Here is a 23,787-nt window from a genome sequence, read left to right on the forward strand (position 1 = left end):
TACTGCCCTTGTGATCTGCCTGCCTCAGCCTCCCAAAGTGCTGGGATTACAGGCCTGAGCCGCTGTGCCCGGCCTGCCACTTTTTTTAAAGCACATGTGTACGATGCCATGAATGCCCAACTGGGAAAAGGGGCTCAAGGGAGGAGAGGGAGAGCAATGAGCATCAAAGAGGAGGTAAGAGCTGAAGAAGATGCCAGCCAATGGGGTTACTGACTAGTGGGTCCCTGCTGAACGCCAACCCTCTGAAAGTCATTCTCCAAATGTAAAAAACTTCCAATGAAAACCTTCTGCCAGGTCTAGGACAGAACAATTCAGCCATTTTTCACAGAGAGAGGGATAGATACTGGGGCGGGGGAGGGGAGAAGTCTGCAAAATAGTCAGAGAATCACATTTGCTTATAAAATGGCAGAAGAGAAAGGGGCCAGGGACAGGAGAAGCCACCAAAGCTGGAATCATGGCAAACTGCTTTCAAGAGAAAGTCCATGGCTTCCCATAGAAAATGGAAAAAGGTCAGTGGCACGAACGGCAACTTTGAAAACCCATCAATAATTCAGTGAATTGGACGGTTGGAGAATCCGCCCTTCAGCAAAGTGATTTTCAGAGAACCGGCTTTGGCAGCTTGATCTTGGCCTGCTTCCCCAAGGCCAGAGGGTGAGGAAGCAAAAGCTGCAGGAAGAGGCCAAGAGGCAGCATCTCCTGTTTGGGTCCATGGCCAGGTTTCCTGCTTCGGTGAACCCATCAGTCAATTGTTACTTTTCCCCAGATTAGCCATGTCTGGACCTCATGGGGCAGAATGTTCCCTGAGGTGCAAAGAACCAAGAGATGGCAAAAAAGCTGTTGGGCCTATGATGGGGCAACTGGAAGGGCAGACAGGCACCAAGGAAGGGGAGACAAGGAAGATGCCAGCAAGTGGGATGTAAGGTCCTGGAGAGCCCTGGCACCCCAAATGCACCCAAATGACTTTGTGAACAAAGATGTCCTAACTTAGGTTTGCCCCCAGAGACAGGATGGCTTAGCTGTTCATGGAGTCTTTTTTTTTTTTTTTTTTTTTTTTTGAGACAGAGTCTTGCTCTATCGCCCAGGCTGGAGTGCAGTGGCCGGATCTCAGCTCACTGCAAGCTCCGCCTCCCGGGTTTACGCCATTCTCCTGCCTCAGCCTCCCGAGTAGCTGGGACTACAGGCGCCTGCCACCTCGCCCGGCTAGTTTTTTGTATTTTTTAGTAGAGACGGGGTTTCACGGTGTTAGCCAGGATGGTCTCGATCTCCTGACCTCATGATCCACCCGTCTCGGCCTCCCAAAGTGCTGGGATTACAGGCTTGAGCCACCGCGCCCGGCCTCATGGAGCCTTACACAGAGACCTTTATTTTCTGTTTCCCAGGTAACAAATCCCCAAAAGAATTCTTACCACGGAAGTTGGGGTGATACGAGCCGTGGTGTCCAAGATGCCATTTGCCTGTAGAAAAACAAAAGAGAGATTTTCAGAGGAATCCCCGTAGGGGTACCACGGCCCCGTGAGGAGTTGATCACACACTCAGCTCTCCATTGGCTTTGCCTTGCACTGTGGACAAGCAAAGAGAGGCTGCAATGCAGTATACAAGCCAGGCTTTGCTCTCTGGGGCTGAGATGGTGTCCACAGGGACACATAAAGGATGACTCCAGACTCACACAGGAAACCACAGTGAAAGGGGAAGACAGCCCATCACCAGGAGCCCAGAGAAGCCTAAGCCTCTGCCCCTCAAAGAGGGCTCTGCAGACACAGCAACCCCATATGGGCCATCACCCCCTTCACTTTGCCCTCCTGCGCTGGGGCCCTACAAAGGCACCAGGCGGCCCAGGGTGCAGGTGCACCACCCCACGTCATCTCAGAAATGTCCGCTTCCTGCCTGGTTTCATCATCTTCCTCTCTAGCCAACGTCAGCAGCCCGCAGTTCAAGCACCGAGACACCTACGGGGCAGCAAATGAGGAAACTCAGACGCCCCGCTGCTCCTCGGTCTGCAAATGTGTTCAGTCTGGGGGAATAATTGGGTAATGTGTGGCAGGAGCTCTGACAGTGTCAGAACTCTCTGATCTGCTCTTCCGCTCTGAGGAGTGGACCCCAGGGGCGTCACCCCCATGGTGAGGGGGCAAAGAAAAGAATGTGGTACAAAGATCAAGACGCTGGCAGCATTAAACTGCTCAAACGAGAGAGATTAACGGGCAACCACAGGAGTATGTCTAAGTACATTATTTGATGTGGCCTCAGTAAGACACTATCAAACTATTTTTTCAAGGCAAATGCACGTAGCAAAAATTAAGAATTGGTGAACTGGATGAAGTGCCTCTGGGAGTCCATTATTCCCTCCCTGAAACTGTTCTATTGGATTGAAAAAAAAGATTAATAAAAAATTGAGAGAAATGGGCTCTTAATTTCTCTCAGTTGAGTGGCTCACGCCTGTAATCCCAACACTTTGGGAGGCCGAAGCAGGCGGATCACATGAGGCCAGGAGTTTGAGACTAGCCTGGGCAACGTGGCAAAACCCTATCTCTACTAAAAATACAAAAATTAGCTGGGCGTGGTGGTGCATGTCTGTAATCCCAACTACTCAGGAGGCTGAGGCAGGAGAATCACTTGAACCTGGGAAGTGGGGGTTGCAGTGAGCAGAGACTGAGCCACTGTACTCCAGCCTGGGCGAAAGAGTAAATAACAAAATAAACAAAAAAATAAATAAAAAAAACAAAAAAAAAATTGAGAGAAATGGATTAAGCATTATGTGAAATATTTGGATTAAACATTACATGGGAACATGACTTTATATTAAAATTATGAAAAGTATTGTTTAATTATAAAAATTATAATATGTAAAATTATATTACATGGAAACCTAGAATAATGTGAAGGGGGAAAAAGTGGAGCCCAGCGGTATTTGCACAGCTAGGCAACACAGAGACAGATGGACCAAGATGAGAAGCAAAGTGTGAGTGTTGTAAATGGATCGATATTCCTTTGGTGGGTCTTTAATTTTTCCTAAAAGTGTACTTTAGTTCATAATTTCAACAGCTGGATATGCTTGAATATCCTGTCCAGGATGTACAAAAGGTGTCGTGAGTGGTGAGGGGGTGAGGAATGGCAGCTAAACAGTCAAGCTGCAAACAGTTACTTACTTGGAGTTTAAAAGCATGAAAAGGGAAGGGCCAGTAAGGTCAAAACAGCTCCAGAAGAAGCCAGCCCCCCTACTGCAGCATAGAGGCTGAGTCTGGGACAGCCCTGGGACCAAACCCTTACTGGCTATGAGGTTTATTATTTATTTACTTATTTGTAGATACAGGGTCTCACTATGGTGCCCAGGCTGGTCTCGAACTCCTGGGCTCCAGGGATCCTCCCACCTCAGCCTTCCAGAGTGCTGGGATTACAGGTGTGAGCCACTTTGTTCAGCCAGCTGTGAGGTTTACACAGACGCATGTAACTGGCCTAGTAAGGAGAGTCAGCCCACAGTGGCAGTTTCACAAATGGTGTCCTGGTGTTGATGTTGTTAACATAATGACTCCTTGGGGTATGGGAAGAAAGGGATTGGTAAAAGAGAAATGTGGGACCTTAATTGGTCTCTCCTACAGCCTGGGACTTGCCCCTCCTGGGACAAAGAATGCCACACTCCAGGCTGAGCTTCCGTAAAAGGATATCAGGCTCTTTAACCCAGAGTGGGACAAAAAGGCCAATAGCAGAGGCAGCAGCCCTGGGTCTGGGTAGAACAACCCCCCGCAGGTTCCCATGGTTCAGACACCCAAGGCATGCCCACAGGGCCACCCGCTTGTGGTTGCACCCTCCCTCCCTTGCAATTTCCTGTATGGTGGAGAAGGCAGGGATCCCAAGGGGTCCAGCTCTTTGAGAGTTAGACTAACAAATGCAGGCAGCTGAGGATACTTCTGGGAATACCGGGTTGTCTTGGCTCTTGGAGGGGAGAACGGCAGTGAGGCAGAGCCTCAGGGCAAGGCTGGGACCAGATATACCTGTCTAGACCCGGCCTCCACCCCTCCAGGTTAGGCAACTTCTCTTCACCGGTGTGAAACTCAGTTCTCTTGGCAGTACAATGGGGGACATAATCATCTTCATACCAATAAATACTCAGCCCAGTGCCTAGCACATAAGAAATGCTGAGTAAGGGATGCCTTAAAAATGTTTTAAAGGAGAGGAAGTCATTGGGCAATATGGCAGACATTGCTGGTCTCCCAGCAATGCCCATGTCCCGTGTATCCTGCTAATAGAACTGTGGTTTTGTTCAAAGGGAGGGAGATTACCATGCCCAAGTTCAAGTCAGTCACTACAATGCTGTCCCCAGTTTCTCAATCTGGGAGTGCAGCAGTGAGGCGTGGCCAAAAGACCCAGCTCTAGCCAATAAGATGTAAGTGCAATTCTTGGGGTACGGGCAGAACTGAGCCACCTCCCTTCTCTTCTCCCCTCTTTGAGCCAAATCATGATTCAGGGGCCTAAAGTCACTGGATGGCAGTCATGAGGCAGCAAGCATGAGGACAAACACAAAACACTAACACGCTAAGGACGGCAGAGCAGAAAGATGGAGTGAGAGCACCTGGCTCCCGGCAGCATCTTTGAGCAGCTGAACTAATGAAAGCAACCACTTACCTCAAAACTTGTGGTAATGGGAGGAAAATAGCTCCATGTATGTTTTAATTCACTGTTAGGTCTTTTCAGTTCCTTATAGCTGAGAGCATCCCTAACTTACATAGCAAGACATGAACAGGAAAGCAGACAGGCAGTATGTTTGGGATTTGCAAACACAAGGCAACTGCCACTGCAGTAAATGCAACAGGCAGACGGGGCCCAGAGTTACCTATCATCCCAGTGACATAACCCGCCTGCTGCAGCACCTCTGCCAAGGTGGTCTCGTTGAGCGGAAGGCCTCCCACAGAGGTGACTGCAAAGTTGTGTGTGACTCCATTGCGAAGGCCAAGTCGGCCAGTGAGCAAGGAAGCCCGGGAGGGTGAGCAGGTGGAGGCAGCCGCATGGAAATCCACAAACCTGCAGGGAAAGGACAGTGGTCAGGACCGCACCAACCACAGGAAGCCGGAGTAAAAGAAAAGGCAACGACCACTCAGTTCCTGGGATTTCAGTGCTCAAAGATCAAAGATCACCCAGTCATGGGACAGGTCAGGAAATGGGATTTCTGGTTGGGCACGATGGCTCACCCCTGTAATTCCAACACTTTGAGAGGCTGAGGTGGGAGGATCACCTGAGGTCAGGAGTTCAAGACCAGCCTGGCCAACATGGTGAAACCCCATCTCTACTAAAAATTTAAAAATTAGCCGGGTGCAATGACATGCTCCTGTAGTCCCAGCTACTCAGGAGGCTGAGACAGGAGAATTGCTTAAACCTGGGATGTGGATGGCCAGGCGCAGTGGCTCGCGCCTGTAATCCCAGCACTTTGGGAGGCCGAGAACGGCAGATCATGAGGTCAGGAGATCGAGACCATCCTAGCTAACACGGTGGAACCCTGTCTCTACTAAAAATACAAAAAATTAGCTGGGCGTGGTGGCGGGCGCCTGTAGTCCCAGCTACTCGGGAGGCTGAGGCAGGAGAATAGCGTGAACCCAGGAGGTGGAGCTTTCAGTGAGCCGAGATCGCACCACTGCACTCCAGCCTGGGCGACAGAGCAAGTCTCCATCTCAAAAAAAAAAAAAACCTAGGAGGCAGAGGTTGCTATGAGCCAAGATCATGCCACTGCACTCCAGCCTGTGTGACAGGAGCAAGACTCCATCTCAAAAAAGAAAACAAAACAAAACAAAAAAGGAAATAGGATTTCTGGGTTTCAGGAAAATGAAACCCAGAGAGGTAACACAGGTAGTCCAAGTTTCCACAACTCATTCAAATGGATTTAATCCAACAAAGTCAGTCAATCTTATTTACTCGAAGATTCCACATTTCAAATGTGCCTACTTACTAACGTTGTATTTTTTTAATCTCAGAATCAATACTTGAGGTGATTTCGGGTCATTCGCGGATATAGGCAGACCTGCAAAACGTTTGAGTAGCTTTGGCGCACACGTTCTCAGTGGAGGCTGAACAAGGTGACCCTCTCCCTTCTGGTTTCAGCTCTCACATCACACTGTAAACAAATGTCCTCACAGTCTATTTAGAGCCACGGCTTTTGCATTTTTGTGTTTCGTGTTGGTGGTTTCACTGTGGAAAATGGCCCCCAGATGTGTCTACGTGCTGCGTAGTGTTCCTAAGCGCTCAAAGGCTTTGATGTTCCTTATAGAGAGAATGGATGTGTTAGGACTGGGTGCGGTGGCTCACACCTGTAATCCCAGCACTTTGGGAGACCAAGGTGGATGGATCATTTGAGGGCAGGAGTTCAAGACCAGCCTGGTCAACATGATGAAACCCTGTCTCTACCAAAAATATTTTTTAAAAAATTAGCCAGCACTTTGGGAGGCTGAGGAGGGCAGATCACGAGGTCAGGAGATCGAGGCCATCCTGGCTAACACGGTGAAATTCCGTCTCTACTAAAAATACAAGAAGAAATTAGCCGGGTGTGGTGGCGGGCGCCTGTAGTCCCAGCTACTCGGGAGGCTGAGGCAGGAGAATGGCGTGAATCCGGGAGGCGGAGCTTGCAGTGAGCTGAGATAGCACCACTGCACTCCAGTCTGGGCGACAGAGGAAGACTCTGTATCAAAAAAATTAAAAAAGAGTTGACTGAATCTATGACCTATTACTCTATGCCCAGTCCTTTTTTAGACATTGTTGAGAAACACAAAAGAATTCTAGTCATTATCCTACCCTCAAGGAACACACAGAAACAAGACATTGAGTGACAAGACGTGAGCAAATTTAAGTCACAGCAATGCACAATGGTATGTAATTAAGACCCCAAATAGGCCGGGTGCAGTGGCTCAAGCCTGTAATCCCAGCACTTTGGGAGGCTGAGACGGGTGGATCACAAGGTCAGAAGATTGAGACCATCCTGGCTAACACGGTGAAACCCCGTCTCTACTAAAAAATACAAAAAACTAGCCGGGCGAGGTGGCGGGCGCCTGTAGTCCCAGCTACTCGGGAGGCTGAGGCAGGAGAATGGCGTGAACCCAGGAGGCGGAGCTTGCAGTGAGCTGAGATCCGGCCACTGCACTCCAGCCTGGGCGACAGAGCGAGACTCCGTCTCAAAAAAAAAAAAAAAAAAACCCAAATAGATGGCTAGAGCCACAGGAAATGGAGATAAGGAATCCTCTAGGATTGAGATACGGAGAAAGAACTTGATGACGGTCCACGGATTAGAGAAATCTCCGTAGAGGAAGTGGCACAGAGGGTTGGAATCAATCTAAAAGATGGGACTGTACGAACACTTCAAAAATCACAAGGACAGGCATTCCTGGTGGAGGAACAGCAGGATATTCTTATTTTTGCAAAAGGAAACACTGAAAGGATACATCAGAAGCTAATAAAAGAATGGTTTCCCCCAAGGGGAGGGAGAAACAGTATGTGGAGGGGGAAAACAAGATTCTCTGGACTATGTTGTTATACAGTTTGACTTTTCCACCTTGCAAATGTTTGATATGGCCAAAATGTAGAATTAAACCACAAGGGAAAAACAAGCAGACCCTATAATTTAAAAAAAAACCCACTGAAACAAATAAATCTAACCATATAATCAACAGTAATATGACCACACAGAGGAAAGAATCATTTCAAGTAATATTAGCACCCAGTGTTCTGGCTCTACAACATTAATGGGATATAATCTAAGGACAAAGAGAACCACAAAAAAATCGTAAACTTCACTCAGTAGTTGTTCCATTGGTGGCAATGTTGGGTTCAGGATTTGAAACTATTTTATGTGATATGGTAGAGTAAAGCAAACAAGTAATTATATTAATGTTTCTAACCAGGAACCAAGATTTCCAGGGTAAAAGGTAAAGATATAAAATAAAAGAAGATAATAAAAAACCTATAATGTTAAAATTAATGTAGAAGTCATTATGAACTCATGATTTTTAAAAATATAGATCTCCTTGGCCGGGCACAGTGGCTCAAGCCTGTAATCCCAGCACTTTGGGAGGCCGAGGCGGGTGGATCACGAGGTCAGGAGATCAAGACCATCCTGGCTAACACGGTGAAACCCCATCTCTACTGAAAATACAAAAAAATTAGCTGGGCATGGTGGTGAGCACCTGTAGTCCCAGCTACTCGGGAGGCTGAGGCAGGAGAATGGCGTGAACCCGGGAGGCGGAGCTTGCAGTGAGCTGAGATCGTGCCACTGCACTCCAGCCTGGGCAACAGAGCAAGACTCTGTCTCAGAAAAAAAAAAAAATATATATATATATATATACACACACACACACAGAGATAGATAGATAGATAGATAGATAGATAGATAGACAGATAGATCGATCGATCTTCTAGCTACTATCTGCTGAAAGAGCGTAGAATCATTGACACTCCTGTAGCAATGAGGGCGCTACACCCCTATCTTTGTTTTAAACACCATCCTGCAATAAAAGGAATCGGATCTCCTTGGAGAAATAGTTAATTCCAGATTTGAGTAAGGAGAAGTAACAGGGGAATCTGGGACATCTGCTTGTGCCAGGAAGCAAAGACCCAAGAGCCAACTTTGAGGGGCTCCTGCTGGCCAAACTTGGGACAATGTGGGCATCAAAAAGCAATGAGGCCCGGCGTGGTGGCTCACACCTGTAATCCCAGCACTTTGGGAAGCTGAGGCGGGTGGATCACTTGAGGCCAGGAGTTCGAGACCAGCCTGGCCAACATGGCGAAACTCTGTCTCTACTAAAAATACAAAAAAAAAATAGCAGGACGTGGTGGCGCATGCCTGTGATTCCAGCTACTCAGGAGGCTAAAGCACAAGAATCGCTTGAACCCAGAAGGCAGAGGTTGCAGTGAGCCGAGATCACACCACTGCACTTCAGCCTGGGAGACAGAGCAAGATTCGGTCACACACACACACACAAGAACAATTAGTGTATTTGATTGAAGGCATGAATAAATAAAAATCCATTAGTCCATACTGACACTCAGAAAAATTCATTTACCACCATTAGAAAAGCATGTTATGCCAATTCCACACCCTAAAAATTCGTAAACATTCATCTTGACACTTTAGAAGGACCACAGTCATCACTAGGTGATGAGGGAAAGCACCCCTTTTTCAGAAGCATGCCAGGCAGTCAGACGCAGGGAAGGGATGGCAGGCTCAGGAAATCACCATTTTTGCAACCCGCCCCCCCGACCTCACCCAGCCCTCATCTATTTTTTTTCTAGTGGGGCAGCCAAACCAACACATCTCCCAGCTAATAACTGATGATCAGTGGATGTGTTGGGAGTGGTTGTTCAGAGTGTCAACCTCGGAGCATCATAAATCGGACAGAGTTGGCGATCCCCACCTTATAAAATGATTAAGTTTAGTGTGATGCACAATGGGTACCCTGACCTCGTACATCTCCTGATGGGATGCAAGATGAAGTTTATAAAATCAAGGATTCTTGCCAAAAGCATTTACCCTGAATCTAATCAAACCTCTAGATCTAATTTCCAGGTTACAGGAAATACAGCTCATAGAAAAACAAATTAAATGATACCACAAGGAAGTAATTTAACAAACCAGTATCTTGATATTCTACAAGAAAACTGGTCTAGTCTCTTCAAAAAGTCAGTATCATGGGATAAAATGGGATTGGGGTGGGTAGTAACCTACATTAAAGGACATTAAAGAGACAAAACCAAATGTAATATGTGATCCTTGATTGGCCTGCAGTTCAAATAAACTAACAACACATTTGGGGATAATTAAGGGAATTTTAATACAGACCCAATGTAAGATATCAGGGAATTTTTGTTCATTTTCTGAGTGTAATAACAGTATTATAAGCATATGGAAGAATATTATTCCTCTTTTATATATATATATTTTTCTAATTTTTATTTATTTTTTTCTTGTTGAGACACAGTCTCGCTCTGTCGCCCAGGCTGGGGTGTAGTGGTGCCATCTCGGCTCACTGCAACCTCCACCTCCTGGGTTCAAGGGATTCTTCTGCCTCAGCCTCCCGACTGAGAGCTGTAGCTGGTAATAGAGGCACGCACCACCATGCCCAGCTACAAAGTGGCTAATTTTATGTTATGTATATATCACTTCAATTAAAAAAAAAAATCCTACAGTCAGAGGAAAATGCTCAAAGAGAACCTCTTAGGAAGGGGCCTTGGCCCATGAAGTGGCTGTCAGGAGGTCTTCAGGAGAGAAAGCTACTGATTTATAACAAAGGGATTCATTTATCATTTCACTCATTCCAAAAATATTTACTGAGCAGCAACAGCTACTGGGGGCAGACCCTGTAATCCATGTTAAGGAAGCAAAGAAACAGTGATCCACCTGTCTCGGCTTCCCAAAATGCTGGGATTACAGGAGTGAGCCACCTCGTCCAGTGTCTTTAAAAATGATGATCACCTAGCATGCGCACATGCAGCCCAGGACAGCTTTGAATGAGGCCCAACACAAATTCATAAACTTTCTGAAAACATTGAGTTTTTGTGTGTGATTTTTTTTTCTTAGCTTATTAATGATTGTTAATTTTAGAGTATTTTACATGTGGCCCAAGACAATTCTTCGTCTTCCAACACGGCCCAGGGAAGCCAAAAGATTAAACACCCCTGCGATTTGTCCCTGGCTGGAAACCCTTTCATGGGTTCTTATTGCAGTCCAAGCAAATCTGAAGTTAGCACAGCCTACAGGCCCTCCATCACAGCCTCCCAGCAGGGGAGCTGCAGCACAATTAGGCCCAAATGAGCCATCGGTTTTCTGAGATTGTGCTCTTCTCAGCCCCTGGGGCAGCCAGGTGGGGCCTGGGGCAACTTGAGGCACCAGAGCTGCCCAATGTGGGCTCTGTCTGTTCCCTGCCCAGCTCCACAGAAAGCAGTGCCCTTACAGCACAATGCGAGACAGCCCTCCACTGCCAGCCTCAGTGGAGGTCCTTGGAAAGGGACACAAATATCACTAGTTTCCAGGTGTGACATGACAGGGGAAAAGTGGGAACTCACCACCCTGGTGATCCGGACCCCGTGTGGCATCAAATCCCTCCTCCCCAAGCTCTCTCCCCTCCAGCCAGACAAGGTGAGTTGCTTTTTCTCGAACACCCCAAGCTGGTTCTGGCCTCAGGCCCTTTTTGTGTTCCCTCTGTCCTGATCACTCTGCTCTGGTCTCCACGGGGCTGGCCCCTCCTGGTCAGCTGGGCTTCAGCTCTCATTTCGCCTCCTGGGGAGATCTCCCGAACCCAGCTACACCCGCAGCAGCACTGTTTGCGTTTGTCCCTAACCCTTATCATATCTGACTTTATCTTGTTCGGGGATTTGTCTTTTTGCTGCTGCTGGCTCCCTTATCCAGATTAGAGTTCCACAAGAGCAGAGGTGTGTCTGCCTAGTCTCGTCACTGCCCTGGGGTATAATTCCAGACCTCATGAACGCTGTTTCTCCACCACCAGCAGCTCGGGTCCCACACTCTATCTGGTGAGACCTGTTTCTTCCAGTCTGCTGGGAAAGCCATAGCCTGCATCAACACTGGCTTCCTCAGCTGGGCTCTCTGCAGGCCCCATGACTTCATCCCTCCAGCAGCTAGGCATGTAGACTTGAAGACACCACTGGACGTCCCCCTCTTTGTTCATCTCTCTGCCTCCAAACAGATACACGCATATCACCTGCCATCTCAAACCTTTCACCTACAAGCTCCTGGTCGAGTTCAACCAACCACAACAGAGCTAGCTGGGGAGCTACAGCCCTTTCCATCAAAGAGCTTACACTCTAGCAGAACTGTCATATGTGGATAATAAGAGAAAATAAGATGAGCCCTATCAGAGAAATACAAAGAAAGTGCTATGGGAGGCAGAGTGACAAGAAAATTAAAGGCAAGGGAAAACAAGCCTGGGTCCAAATACAGCCCCAACTCTGTCTAGTGTGAAACTAGACAGGTAACTCAGTCTAAGCCTCAGTTATCTTCTTCTGCAAAATGGGTATAATCAGACCTACCTCATCAAGTTATTTGAAGAATTCAATAAGACGATGTACATAAAGTAATTAGCAAAGCATCCAGCACAGAGTAGGTTTTTAAAATTCATGGCAGGCAACGTGATGACTGCCATCACCAGCTAAATGGGGAGAAAGAGAACATCTCAGTGTGTGGAGGGGCAGTAAGTGAGCGGGATGTGAGTGGATGGAACTCTGGGTGAGTGGCACTTAGATGCTGCTGGTGCTATCCTGGCATCATGTTCACTGCTACACGTATGTCACATGTCAACTCAGACTCAACATGCACTGAACCAAACTCAGCGTTCTCCCTCCAAAAGCTATGACCACTCCCTCCTGGTCAAGCAGTGGCACTGAGGCAGTGGAGGCTGAGGCATTATCTTCAAGTCTCCCTGCTACTTCCTGCATCCTTCCGATCCTCCTCATTCCCAGTGACACCACCCAGGATCAAATGCGGGTTGTCCCTCACCTGACGCACTCCCTCTAACCCATGCTAGCACGCCGACTGGTCATGCCATTTTGCAGCCCCAAGTCTCAGCCACCAGAACCCATCATGCTCTGGCTCAACCTACCTATCAGCCTCTGAGCCATGGCTGCTAGCCGGGGGTTGAGCTGCGTCCCCCCAAAAGATACGTTGAAGTCCTGACCCCTATACCTTAGAACGTGAACTTATTTAGAAATAGGGTGATTGCAGAGGTAATTTTAAGTGAAGATGAGATCATACTGAAGTAGAGTGAGTCTTGATCCAATGTAACTGTTGTCCTTATTTTAGAAGAGCAGAGAGACACAGAGAAGAGAATGCTATGAAGACACAGAGACACACAGAGGGAAGACGGCCATGTGAAAAAGAGGCAGAGCTGGGCGCGGTGGCTCACGCCTGTAATCCCAGCACTTTGGGAGGCCAAGGCAGGCGGATCACGAGGTGAGGAGATCGAGACCATCCTGGTTAACACAGTGAAACCCCGTCTCTACTAAAAATACAAAAAAAAATTACCCAGGTGTGGTGGCAGGCACCTGTAGTCCTAGCTACTTGGGAGGCTGAGGCAGGAGAATGGCGTGAACCAGGGAGGTGGAGCTTGTTGCAGTGAGCAGAGATTGAGCCACTGTACTCCAGCCTGGGCAACAGAGCGAGACTCCATCTCAAAAAATAAAAAGAAAAAAAAGAAAAAGGGCAGAGATGAAAATGATGCCAGCACAAGCCAAGGAATACCTGGGGCTACCAAAAGCTGGAAGAGGAAAGGAAGGAACTTCTCCTAGCGCTTTAGAGGGAGTGTGGCTCTGCCAACACCTTGATCTTGAACTTCTAGCCTCCAGCACTGTAATATAATACATTTTGGTGGTTGTAAGCTACTCAATTTGTGGTACTGTGTTACAGTAGACCTCAGAAATGAGTACACCTCACTGCGTGTCTCCAGGGTCCAGCTCAACAGTATTCTTTTTCCTGGAACATCTGGAATCCCTCCCTCCCCCACACCCCACTCAACTCTCCAACACAACACGTTCACTCTGTTGTATCTCTGCTAAATAATGCATTACCCTCTTCCTGCCCTTCCAAACTCCTACTTGTCCTTCAGAACCTACTGTTGTCACAAAGTCTTTCCTTACCCTCCAGGAGGATAAGCCTTGACTTTGACTTCAGAAGCGCGTGAAACTGTCTCGCAGCCTTTTCATGTCTCATGTAGACATCCGCCTGTTGTCTGAGCACTGACTATTGCCGCCATCAGTTGTGTTTTGCTGTGGAGCATCCACCCTTTCTCCGGCCACTCCTTCCACATGACTCATGGGGCTGCTGACGCCTGTTCCCTGATGCACAACAACCCACCCCGACCCACCACAAGAAGTATCATTAGTTTCCAGGTGTGACACGGGAAAGGTGGGAACTCGCCACCCCAGTGATCTGGACCCCGTTTGGCATCAACCCCCTTCTCCCCAAGCTCTCTCCCCTCCAGCCAGACAAGGTCAGTTGCTTTTTCTTTTCTTTTTTCTTTTTTTTTAGATGGAGTTTCACTCTTGTCGCCCAAACTGGAGTGCAACGGCATGATCTCGGCTGACCACAACCTCCGCCTCCCAGGTTCAAGCGATTCTCCTGCCTCAACCTCCCAAGTAGCTGGGACTACAGGCATGCGCCACCATGCCCGGCTAATTTTTGTATTTTTAGTAGAGATGGGGTTTCACCATCTTGGCCAGGCTGGTCTTCAACTCCTGACCTCATGATCCACCCGCCTCGGCCTCCCAAAGTGTTGGGATTACAGGCGTGAGCCACCGTGCCCGGCTGAGTTGCTTTTTGTAGAACACTTCCAGCTGGTTCTGGCCTCAGGCCCTTTTTGTGTTCCCTCTGTCCTAATCACTCTGCTCTGGTCTCCACGGGGCTGGCCCCTCCTGGTCAACTGGGCCTCAGCTCTCATTTTGCCTCCTGGGGAGATCTCCTGGACCTGGCTACACCCGCAGCAGCACTGTTTGCGTTTGTCCCTAACCCTTATCATATCTGACTTTATCTTGTTCAGGGATTTGTCTTTTTGCTGCTGCTGGCTCCCTTATCCAGGTTAGAGTTCCACAAGAGCAGAGTTATGTCTGCCTAGTCTCATCACTGCCCTGGGGTATAATACCAGACCTCACGAACGCTGTTTCTCCACCACCAGCAGCTCGGGTCCTGCACTCTACCTGGTGAGACCTAATGATAGTTTCCCATGTCATGTCCCACCTGGATACTAACGCAGTACAGGACTCCACTGCACGCTAATCACACTAGCACAACCTTCTGTCCTCAGTGAACCAGCCTGTGACCCATAAGCCAAGCAGGGTTATTGTGAATTTAAACTTGGAATTTTAGGCCGGGCGCGGTGGCTCAAGCCTGTAATCCCAGCACTTTGGGAGGCCGAGACGGCGGATCACGAGGTCAGGAGATCGAGACCATCCTGGCTAACACGGTGAAACCCCGTCTCTACTAAAATACAAAAACTAGCCGGGCGAGGTGGCGGGCGCCTGTAGTCCCAGCTACTCGGGAGGCTGAGGCAGGAGAATGGCGGAAACCCGGGAGGCGGAGCTTGCAGTGAGCTGAAATCTGGCCACTGCACTCCAGTCCGGGCGACAGAGCGAGACTCCGCCTCAAAAAAAAAAAAAAAAAAAAAAAAAAAAAAAAAAAAAAACTTGGAATTTTCTGAACCAGAGAATGAGAAAGAGCTCTTTCTTCCCCCTCTGGAATATCAAGCTATAAGCATGCAACCCCAGAAGGGTAAGGGCTTCCTTGACTATCACATGGAGGAACTTGAAAGAATGGGCCAACTGGCTCAGAAGCACAGAGAAAAAAACGGAGGCTCTCAGGGGCTTAGTTCAAGAGCCCCACCTGTGCCTCTTTTGTGTTTAGGTTGATTGAGTTGGGTTTCTGTCACTTACAACCAGAGAATCCTTGTTATTATACTGTAGGTCAGTTATCCTCCACCTTCCTGGCACCAGGGACCAGTTTCATGGAAGACAATTTTTCCACAGACAGGGGTTGGGAGGGATGGTTACGAGATGATTCAAATGCATTACATTTATTGTGTACTTTATTTCTATTATTATTATATTGCAATATATAATGAAACAATCACACAACTCACCATAATGTAGAACAAGTGGGAGCCCTGAGCTTGTTTTCCTGCAACTAGATGGTCCCATCTGGGGGTGATGGGAGACACTGACAGATCATCAGGCATTAGATTCTCATAAGGAACGTGCAACCTAGATCCCTCGCATGCCCTGTTCTTAATAGGACTTGCACTCCTGTGAGAATCTAATGCTGCTGTTGATCTGACAGGAGGTGGAGGTCAGGTGGTAACACGAGTGATGAGGAGTGGCTGTAAATACAGATGAAGATTCACTCACCTGCCGCTCACCTCCTGCTGTACAGCCCAGTTCCTGACAAGTCATGGACGCTACCAGTGGCCTGGGGGTTGGGAAACCCTGCTGTAGGTGATCCAGGATATGCCAATGAACAAGACAAATCCCTGCCTTCAAGCCGCTCACCGGTCAGTGAGGGAGGTGGATAATTTCATTACGTAAGAGGATTTGGAAAACATGAAGCACAGGATGTTCTCAAAGTGCACCACGTATGTATACCTGTGTGTTGGGAAAGCATTTCTTAAAAGAAGTTAAGTGTAAGCTGAGACCTAAAGTATAAATAGGCATTAGCGTTATTCATCTTATAGTAACAAAAATATCTACCATGTACCAAGTGGCTACTACTCTAATCATGTTTCACATATTTCTAACTTTTAAAACACTCTGTAAAATAGACATCCAAATTCCCATTCTACAGAGAGGGCAGCTGAGGCAGAGAGAGTTTAAATAGCTTTCCAAGACTACATAGCTGGTATGAGCTCAATGCATCTTATGCCAAGGCCTGTCTCACCATGGTGCCATATTGAAGACTGCAGACCCCTAGAGTTAGGAAATGGCAAAGTCAGAATTTGAACCCAGGCCTTTCCAATCCAAATTCCTATGCTCTTTCCACTACAGCCATGCGAGGGAAGGCTGTCTGGAGCTGGGCCGGTCCGCAGGAGGTATCGTATTAACTAGGTCATCATGTTACAGGAGCCAGCCTTTGGCTAGGAAAGTCCTGAGACTCAAGCTTGGTGGTGCCAGCCCCGACAGCCTGACTCACATCCACACAAACCACGTGAGCCCAAGAAAGAGGCAGGAATGCCCGTGACCCATCTGACTTCCAAGGATGGGTACAGGAACCAGAATGTCAGCGTGGTCAACATGTTTTCTTCCTGTGCACAAGCTACACAGGAAATCAGATTCTGAAGTTTGCCTTAGTGAGTGTGGACTTCATTAATGCTAAGACAATTCAAATGGAGCATCCAAAAAGTCCTTTACTTTGTGAAGCTTAAGGGCCTTTTCTCCACTATAGATTGACTTTTTTTTTTTTGCCGGAGTTTTGCTCTGTTACCCAGGTTGGAGTGCAGTGGCACGATCTCAGCTCACTGCAACCTCCGCCTCCCAGTTTCAAGCAATTCTCCTGCCTCAGCCTCCCAGATAGCTGGGATTACAGGCACCCGCCACCACACCTGGCTAATTTTTGTATTTTTAGTAGGGGCAGGGTTTTGCCATGTTGGCCAGGCTGGTCTCGAACTCCTGACCTCAGGTGATCCACCCGCTTCGGCCTCCCAAAGTGCTGGGATTACAGGTGTGAGCTACGGCGCCCAGCCTGTGGATTGACCTTTGACAGTGGGTCTGGGATACTCAAAGGCTGTTGAGCCACCATTTCCTCTTGCCTGGTTCCATGGACTGAATGCTTGTGTCCCTCCAAAATTCATGTGTGGAAACCCAAATCCCCAGTGTGTCCGTATGTGGACACAGGCCCTTTAGGTGATAATTAGATTTAGATAAGGTAATGAGGGTTCCATCAGCTTCCATGAGGAGGTAAGTGCATTTGTGAAAAGAGGGCTTGGCTGGACGTGGTGGCTCACACCTATAATCCCAGCATTTTGGGAAGGTGAAGTGGAAGGACTGCTTGAGCCCAGGAGTTCAAAATCAGCCTGGGAAACATAGCAAGAGCTTTCTTTACAATAATAGTGATTCACTAATCAATAAGAGGGTTCTTTCTCTCTCTCTCATTAAGTATGTCTATGGCTTCGGGGTAATGTCAAGTTAATGTGAATCCTTTTCCTAGTTTTCATTGACTTCTAAGACCTAGAATTTATAAATTAGAGTCTACCAGTGACTCAAACTATCTGAACTTCATTTTACTCATATGTAAGTGAGGATGATAATGCTAATCTTATAAAATCCCTGCAAGGACCTAATGAGAGAATTTATAAATCACATTGATAGGATATGGCACCAAGTAGATGCTCATTCGAAATCTGTTCACTCCAAAAAAAAAAAGAAGAAAAAAAAAGAAATCAGTTCTCCTTTCAGACCCTCCATGTATTCCAATAATTAGGATGATAACAACAGAGAGAGAGAGAGAGAGCCCTCTCTTATTAATTTATTATTATCAATACTGCAGAGATGGGGTCTTGCTATGTTGGCCAGGCTGGTCTTGAACTGTATTCTCCTTGTGAGAATATAGCAAGAAGGGGACCATCTGCAAACCGGGAAAAGAGCCCTCACCAAAACCTGACCATGCTAGTACCCTGATGTTGGACTTCCAGCCTCCAGAACTTTGAGAAATAAACATTTATTGTTTAAGCCATACAGTCTATTGTATTTGTTACAGCAACCCCAGTTGACTAATATGGCTAGCCAGTGCCAAAAATACACTGCCTGAATGTTATCCCTGCTTGCCCAGTTTTAATGATGGTCCTAAATGTAATCTCCCCTTGGACTTGTTAATGTCCTCATCTTGGGAACAGCTATCTTAATTTCTTTTTTTTTTGAGATGGAGTCTCACTCTGTCGCCAAGCTGGAGTGCAGTGGCGCAATCTTGGCTCACTGCAACCTCTGCCTCCCAGGTTCAAGCGACTCTCCTGCCTCAGAATCCCAAGTAGCTGGGACTACAGGCGCGCACCACCATGCCCAGCTAATTTTTGTATTTTTAGTAGAGACGGGGTTGGCCAGGATAGTCTCGATCTCTTGACCTTGTGATCTGCCTGCCTCAGCCTTCCAAAGTGCTGGGATTACAGGCATGAGCCACCGCGCCCGGCCAGCTATGGTACATTTCTACAGCAGGATGCAGTTTTGAGTTCCTTTGCCGGGTGTAGGTTCCATGAGATGGGGCTTAGAGTTGCGACTCCAGCCCCAAGCGCAGCACCTTGGTGGGACAGCGCTGCCCCAGAAATCTCTAGTGAACAAACAAACAACACTTGGGGAAACTCAGGTGGTTTGACTGGAAAAAACATGTCAGTTCATTTTTCATGTAATCACTTAAGCGGATGCTTTCAGGGCTCAATGCCTTCCCCACTGTGTGTTAAAGTTCATAGCTTAACTCTCAGAAACAATCTCGTTTCCTTTATTTGCAATTCTTTGGAGAGGCTGTACCCACCCCAAAAAATGCAGCTTTATGAACTGGCCTGCACGTCACCTTTTTCCCCCTTCCTGGCCACTGTCTCCATTTAGTGGGACTAATTAATAAGCAATAAAATGACCTTGTTATTTGGAAAGCTTTCTTTTCTCCCAAGTCTATCTGGGCAGGCTCAGGCCAGTTCACCATCAGGGGTCCTAATTAAAGTCTGAAAATACATTGTAAAGCAAAGCTGGAAATACAGAGCCAGACATTACAGCAGCCTGTTAACAAGAAAATCAACGCAAATTAAGACACAGCCAGACAGAAACCAAAGCAACTTGCCATTGCATAAATTATGTGTATTAGAATCAGGGAACGCTAGCACTAGAAAGGCTGCCACAAAAGCCCCAGAGAGACATAACGTCGCAAAGTTAAGCGTGTCCAGCCTTCATTTACAAGGAATTTAAAATAGATGATGAGGCGTTCTGTGGCAACTCTCTACAATGATATGTGACTGGAATAAAAACTGTCCTTGCTCCATTCATAATTTAAAGGCATGGACGTGAAAATAGGTTTTTAAAATCTTTTGCTGTGGCCTCTGTGTGTAGAGGGACAGGGTTAGGAGATGGGAACTGGAAAGTAGCTGAAGAAAACTTAGAGAACCAGCTCAGCCCGCCCTCCACATTGCCTTCTGTTAAATGGGAACACGGCTGACTTATTCCTCAGAAGGTTGTCAACTGAGATCATTGAGATCACGGATATGCAGGCCCTTTGTAAGCTACAAGCAAATAGTGAACTTGGTGCCTTTCATCTACTCATTCATTCATTCATCCATTTATACTCTTGTTCTTTTTGTTTCTTTCCCTTTTTTTTGTTTTTTGAGATGGGGTCTTGCTAGGTTGTCCAGGCTGGAGTGCAGTGACTATTTACAGGAGCAAGGATAGTGCACTGCAGCCTCAAATTCCTGGGCTCAAGCGATCCTCCTGTCTCAGCCTCCTGGGTGGCCTCCCAAGTAGCCACCACACGTCACCACATCCAGCCTCTTGTTCTTTTCCAGAAAGGATTCCTGGCAGCTGAGCTTGGTTATGGTCCTTGGCAAATTTCTCCTTTCCTTTTCATAATTTCGTATATATATGAACATTCACATTCAAGGAAGCACACACACAAGGTATATGACAATGCGACATACACACAGGCATCTGTGCACCTCCTGAACCTGACATCTCTCTCCATTGCCACAATTCTGAGTCAAGCCATCCTGAAGATCCCTGCAACGTGGCCCCTGCCCTTCCAGCCACCTGTGTGGGCCATCCTGGTAAGCTGGAATATCCCATCTCAAATGCAGGGGGATGACTTCAGTCATTCAGGATCCCCACAGCTTGCAGGATCACGTCCAATCCTGTAAACATGTACACGACACACGGTACTAGATGCCCAGTCCCTCCATCCAGCCTCACGCTCCCAGCCCTGCCATACTCAACTGCTAGAATGCAACACCCCCTGGAGAGTGAGGGCTTTTGGGTGTCTGGATCACAGCTGTGTTCCCAGCACCTGGGACAGTGCTCCGAGGGAGGCCCTAGGAATCAGGTCTAGGTCTTTGCTCTTGCCTTCCCTTCCACCTACAACACTCTCCTCTCCCTTTATTTTAAGCCTCAGCATTCAAGTCTTAACAGATAATCTTTATTGATGACCTCCTGACTTTGCTCTAGAGAAATGACTTTTCTCTTCCTGTAGCCCCACGGCACTTTTTTTTTTTTTTGAGACGGAGTCTTGCTCTGTCACCTAGGCCAGAGTGCAGTGGCGTGATCTCAGCTCACGGCAACCTCCTACTCCAGGGTTCTAAGCGATTCTCCTGCCTCAGCCTCCCGAGTAGCTGCAACTACAGGCACACGCCACCACGCCCAACTAATTTCTTCTGTATTTTAGTAGAGATGGGGTTTCACGGTGTTGCCCAGGCTGGTCTCAAACTCCCGGGCTCAGGCAATCTGCCCCCCTCGGCCTCCCAAAGTGTCAGGATTATAGGCATCAGCCACTGCACCTGGCCATGGCACTATCTTTAACAGGATTCCTCACTGCAAGCTTTATCACCTAAAGGGTGAGAAGCCCAGCAAGGGGCCTTTCTCTTTCTTGACTGAGACCAATCTATAGGTGATACGCTAGTTCTATCCCCTAAGCTGTCAATTCAGATGCATCCATCTCAGGTTATAAAAGCACAGAAGTAGGAGATATGGCAGGAGTCTCCACTCTCACAGCACACTACCCTCCTGCATTCTAAAGGCTGGTTTTCTTGTCTTTATTTGCCATCAGGCTATCGGTCCCTTAAGGGCAGAGCTGGGAGAGTCTCCAGCATTTATCTCATGTCCTCCTCTTCGTAGAGATTCACTGTTGAATGACTGTATTGGGGAGGCTTAAAAGAGGAACTATTAATAGCAATTGGACAGGCTACTTTGAACTTGCAGTTGGTTAAGCAGGCTGGCACCAAGGCCCCACTGGTTAATATTTCAGTTCCTTTTCTTTTCTCTAAGATTGGCTACCATCTAGGTCATTGTGTTCCTGCCTGTCCCCATCTATTAAACAGAGCCATGAGGTAAAAACCTGAAGTCCCTTTTGTTCAGCATTTACCTGGCCCCAGTTGAAAGGTGGGCATGACATGATTTTGATGTCTATTTGACCTATTTACCCAAGTGCAAAAATATAAAGTCGCCTGTCCCACCATGCCAAGAGCTTACAAAGAGAAGTCAGGATAGGACCTCCCAAAGCTGGCATCTCAGGGATAATGGTGAAGGTCACAGGACAAGAGGATTTCTCCCCAGTGAGGGTCCTCCCAACCCCGAATCTGAGTTACTGTCAGGGATAGGAATACAGCTGAAAAGGAATTACCTGAAAGAGGAAGGGTCCTTCTCTCTCTAACATTGGTCTTGTTCAGAATGTCCTTTCTGCCCTCGTCCCCATACTGTCCAACAGACATCAAGACCTCATCGCAATCCCTGCAGTGTCACTGCCGACCTGGTTTGCATCTTCCATTAGGTTACTGCCAAATCCCCCAGGCAGCAGGGTGGCTAAGAAAAAGAGGTCGGAGAGGTAATAGGGTGCATGAACTCTTGCAAAAAGCCAATTCTGAGAACACAAATCAAGCCAAGTGCTCAACTAAACTGACAGCTCAATTCATTGCTCACTGAGGCCCGTTTTAGAAACAGCCTCAAGTCCCTGGGAGCCCCTGACCTTCCTGTGGCGAATATTGATCTTTGATTCCTAGCTAAGCCACTGCCTGTAACTCCTAGCAGCAGCAGCATTGACTTGACTCAAAATTAAACCAGGAGTAGAGAAGGGGGAAAGCACAGAAGAAACGAGATCAAGGTGCAAAGTTAACGTATTGCAAATCAACGTACATAAGTAACACGATTACAGTGTGCTGTCACCTGCACCTCTGAGTCAGCCTGGCAGACAGTTCAAGCAAGTGGGAAGTATCTGGGCTCCGCTGCCTGGGACCACCTCTCTCTCACGATCACTGGGCATCCTCCTTCTCTCTCCCAAGAGACCTGTGAGTCATTGTTGCCCGGGAGCTCAAATCCTCATTCAGAAATCCTAGGCCATTGCCTGAATCCAGCCACCTGCCGGGAGTCATATGCAAGGTACTTCCCAGCCTGAGAATTTTCAAGAAATAGTGTCGCTTGTTCATCACAGGTGAAAGCAGCACTGGCTTTCCCTGGGTCTGAGATGTGCTGCCAGCAAGAACCAAACTACTATTGTATCATCAGGATTATTCACTGAGCTCTGAGTTATCTTAAATATTTTCAGGCTGCATGAAGAGCTGAAAAAGATGCCCACAGAATGCGTTTGTCCTCTTCTCTTTTTTAAACCATGAGCAATTCATCCCTCTGTCCCCTATTGTAATACAAGTTGCTTTTCATCTCCCGTTTTAATTGCCTTTTTTTTTTTTTTCCTGAGACAGAGTCTCGCTCTTGTCACCCAGGCTGGAGTGCAAAGGCACAATCTCAGCTCACTGCAACCTCCACCTCCCGGGTTCAAGAGATTCTCCTGCTTCAGCCTCCCGAGTAGCTGGGATTACAGGCACCCACCACCATGCCTGGCTAATTTTTGTATTTTTAGTAGAGACGGGGGTCTCACCACATTGGCCAGGCTGGTCTTGAACTCCTGACCTCAGGTGATCCGCCAGGCTTGGCCTCCCAAAGTGCTGGGATTACAGGCGTAAGGCGTAAGCTGCTGTGCCTGGCCAATTGCTTAAAATTTTTAAGTTTTAGTTGATTACTAAGTCCCTGACATTTTCACTTAAATTTCACTTCAATTATCTTCTGGCTATCTTATCATTTTTAAACTGGTAAGTGTCCAACAGCATAGCCCAGCTCAGATCTGCAAAGGACATTGGCAAAATGACATCCCACAAAGTCAAGGGCAAAATAGGTTGGCTGCTTAACCTACTGACACGTGCAAGAGGACCTGGGCCTTGTGGTGCATACACGAGCAATCTCTCAACACTGGGGAGCCCCGAACAACGACGCCCTCTGATAAAGAGATGTCTGCTGATTCGCGGTAGCTTTGTGTTTTTCACATACAAATTTAAAAAAAAGTTCATCATTATTTTTCATGTAGCCAATCTTTAAGCTAGCAAACCCACAAACGAGATAATCTACCCACACATGGCAGAGAGCTGATTAAAATAGTAAAAACGCTTCACGTCTCTCGGCCTCAGTTTCTCCCTAAGGGTATGGTGACATGAATGCTCTTTGACCTGGGCTACTCTAAATAGGCTTAAGCCTGTGGGATTTTAGGCCATCATCCCTATTTTATCTCCATGTAGATGGAGTTTAGAAGTCTGAAAAGGGTTA

At 47.4% G+C, this 23,787-nt stretch overlaps 1 protein-coding gene across 3 annotated transcripts in view; it reads right to left on the bottom strand.

Moving 5' to 3' along the window:
* The window catches only part of ARSG (arylsulfatase G), a 143,470-nt gene that overhangs the window by 61,837 nt on the left and 57,846 nt on the right, over positions 1 to 23,787 (bottom strand). For 2 of the 3 annotated variants that reach the window (XM_033183866.1, XM_033183867.1), the window contains exons 3-4: positions 4,826 to 5,013; positions 1,407 to 1,454 (exon numbers count right to left, since the gene is read on the bottom strand). In XM_033183866.1, coding sequence (XP_033039757.1) covers positions 1,407 to 1,454; positions 4,826 to 5,013 — 236 coding nt within the window. Of the gene's footprint in view, positions 1 to 1,406; positions 1,455 to 1,950; positions 2,132 to 4,825; positions 5,014 to 23,787 lie in introns of those variants that run through there. The other variant, XM_033183868.1, reaches the window with a different exon arrangement.

Source organism: Trachypithecus francoisi, unplaced genomic scaffold (assembly GCF_009764315.1).
Source record: "Trachypithecus francoisi isolate TF-2019V2 unplaced genomic scaffold, Tfra_2.0 Lachesis_group20, whole genome shotgun sequence".
In the NCBI taxonomy this organism is placed as follows: Eukaryota; Metazoa; Chordata; class Mammalia; order Primates; family Cercopithecidae; genus Trachypithecus; species Trachypithecus francoisi.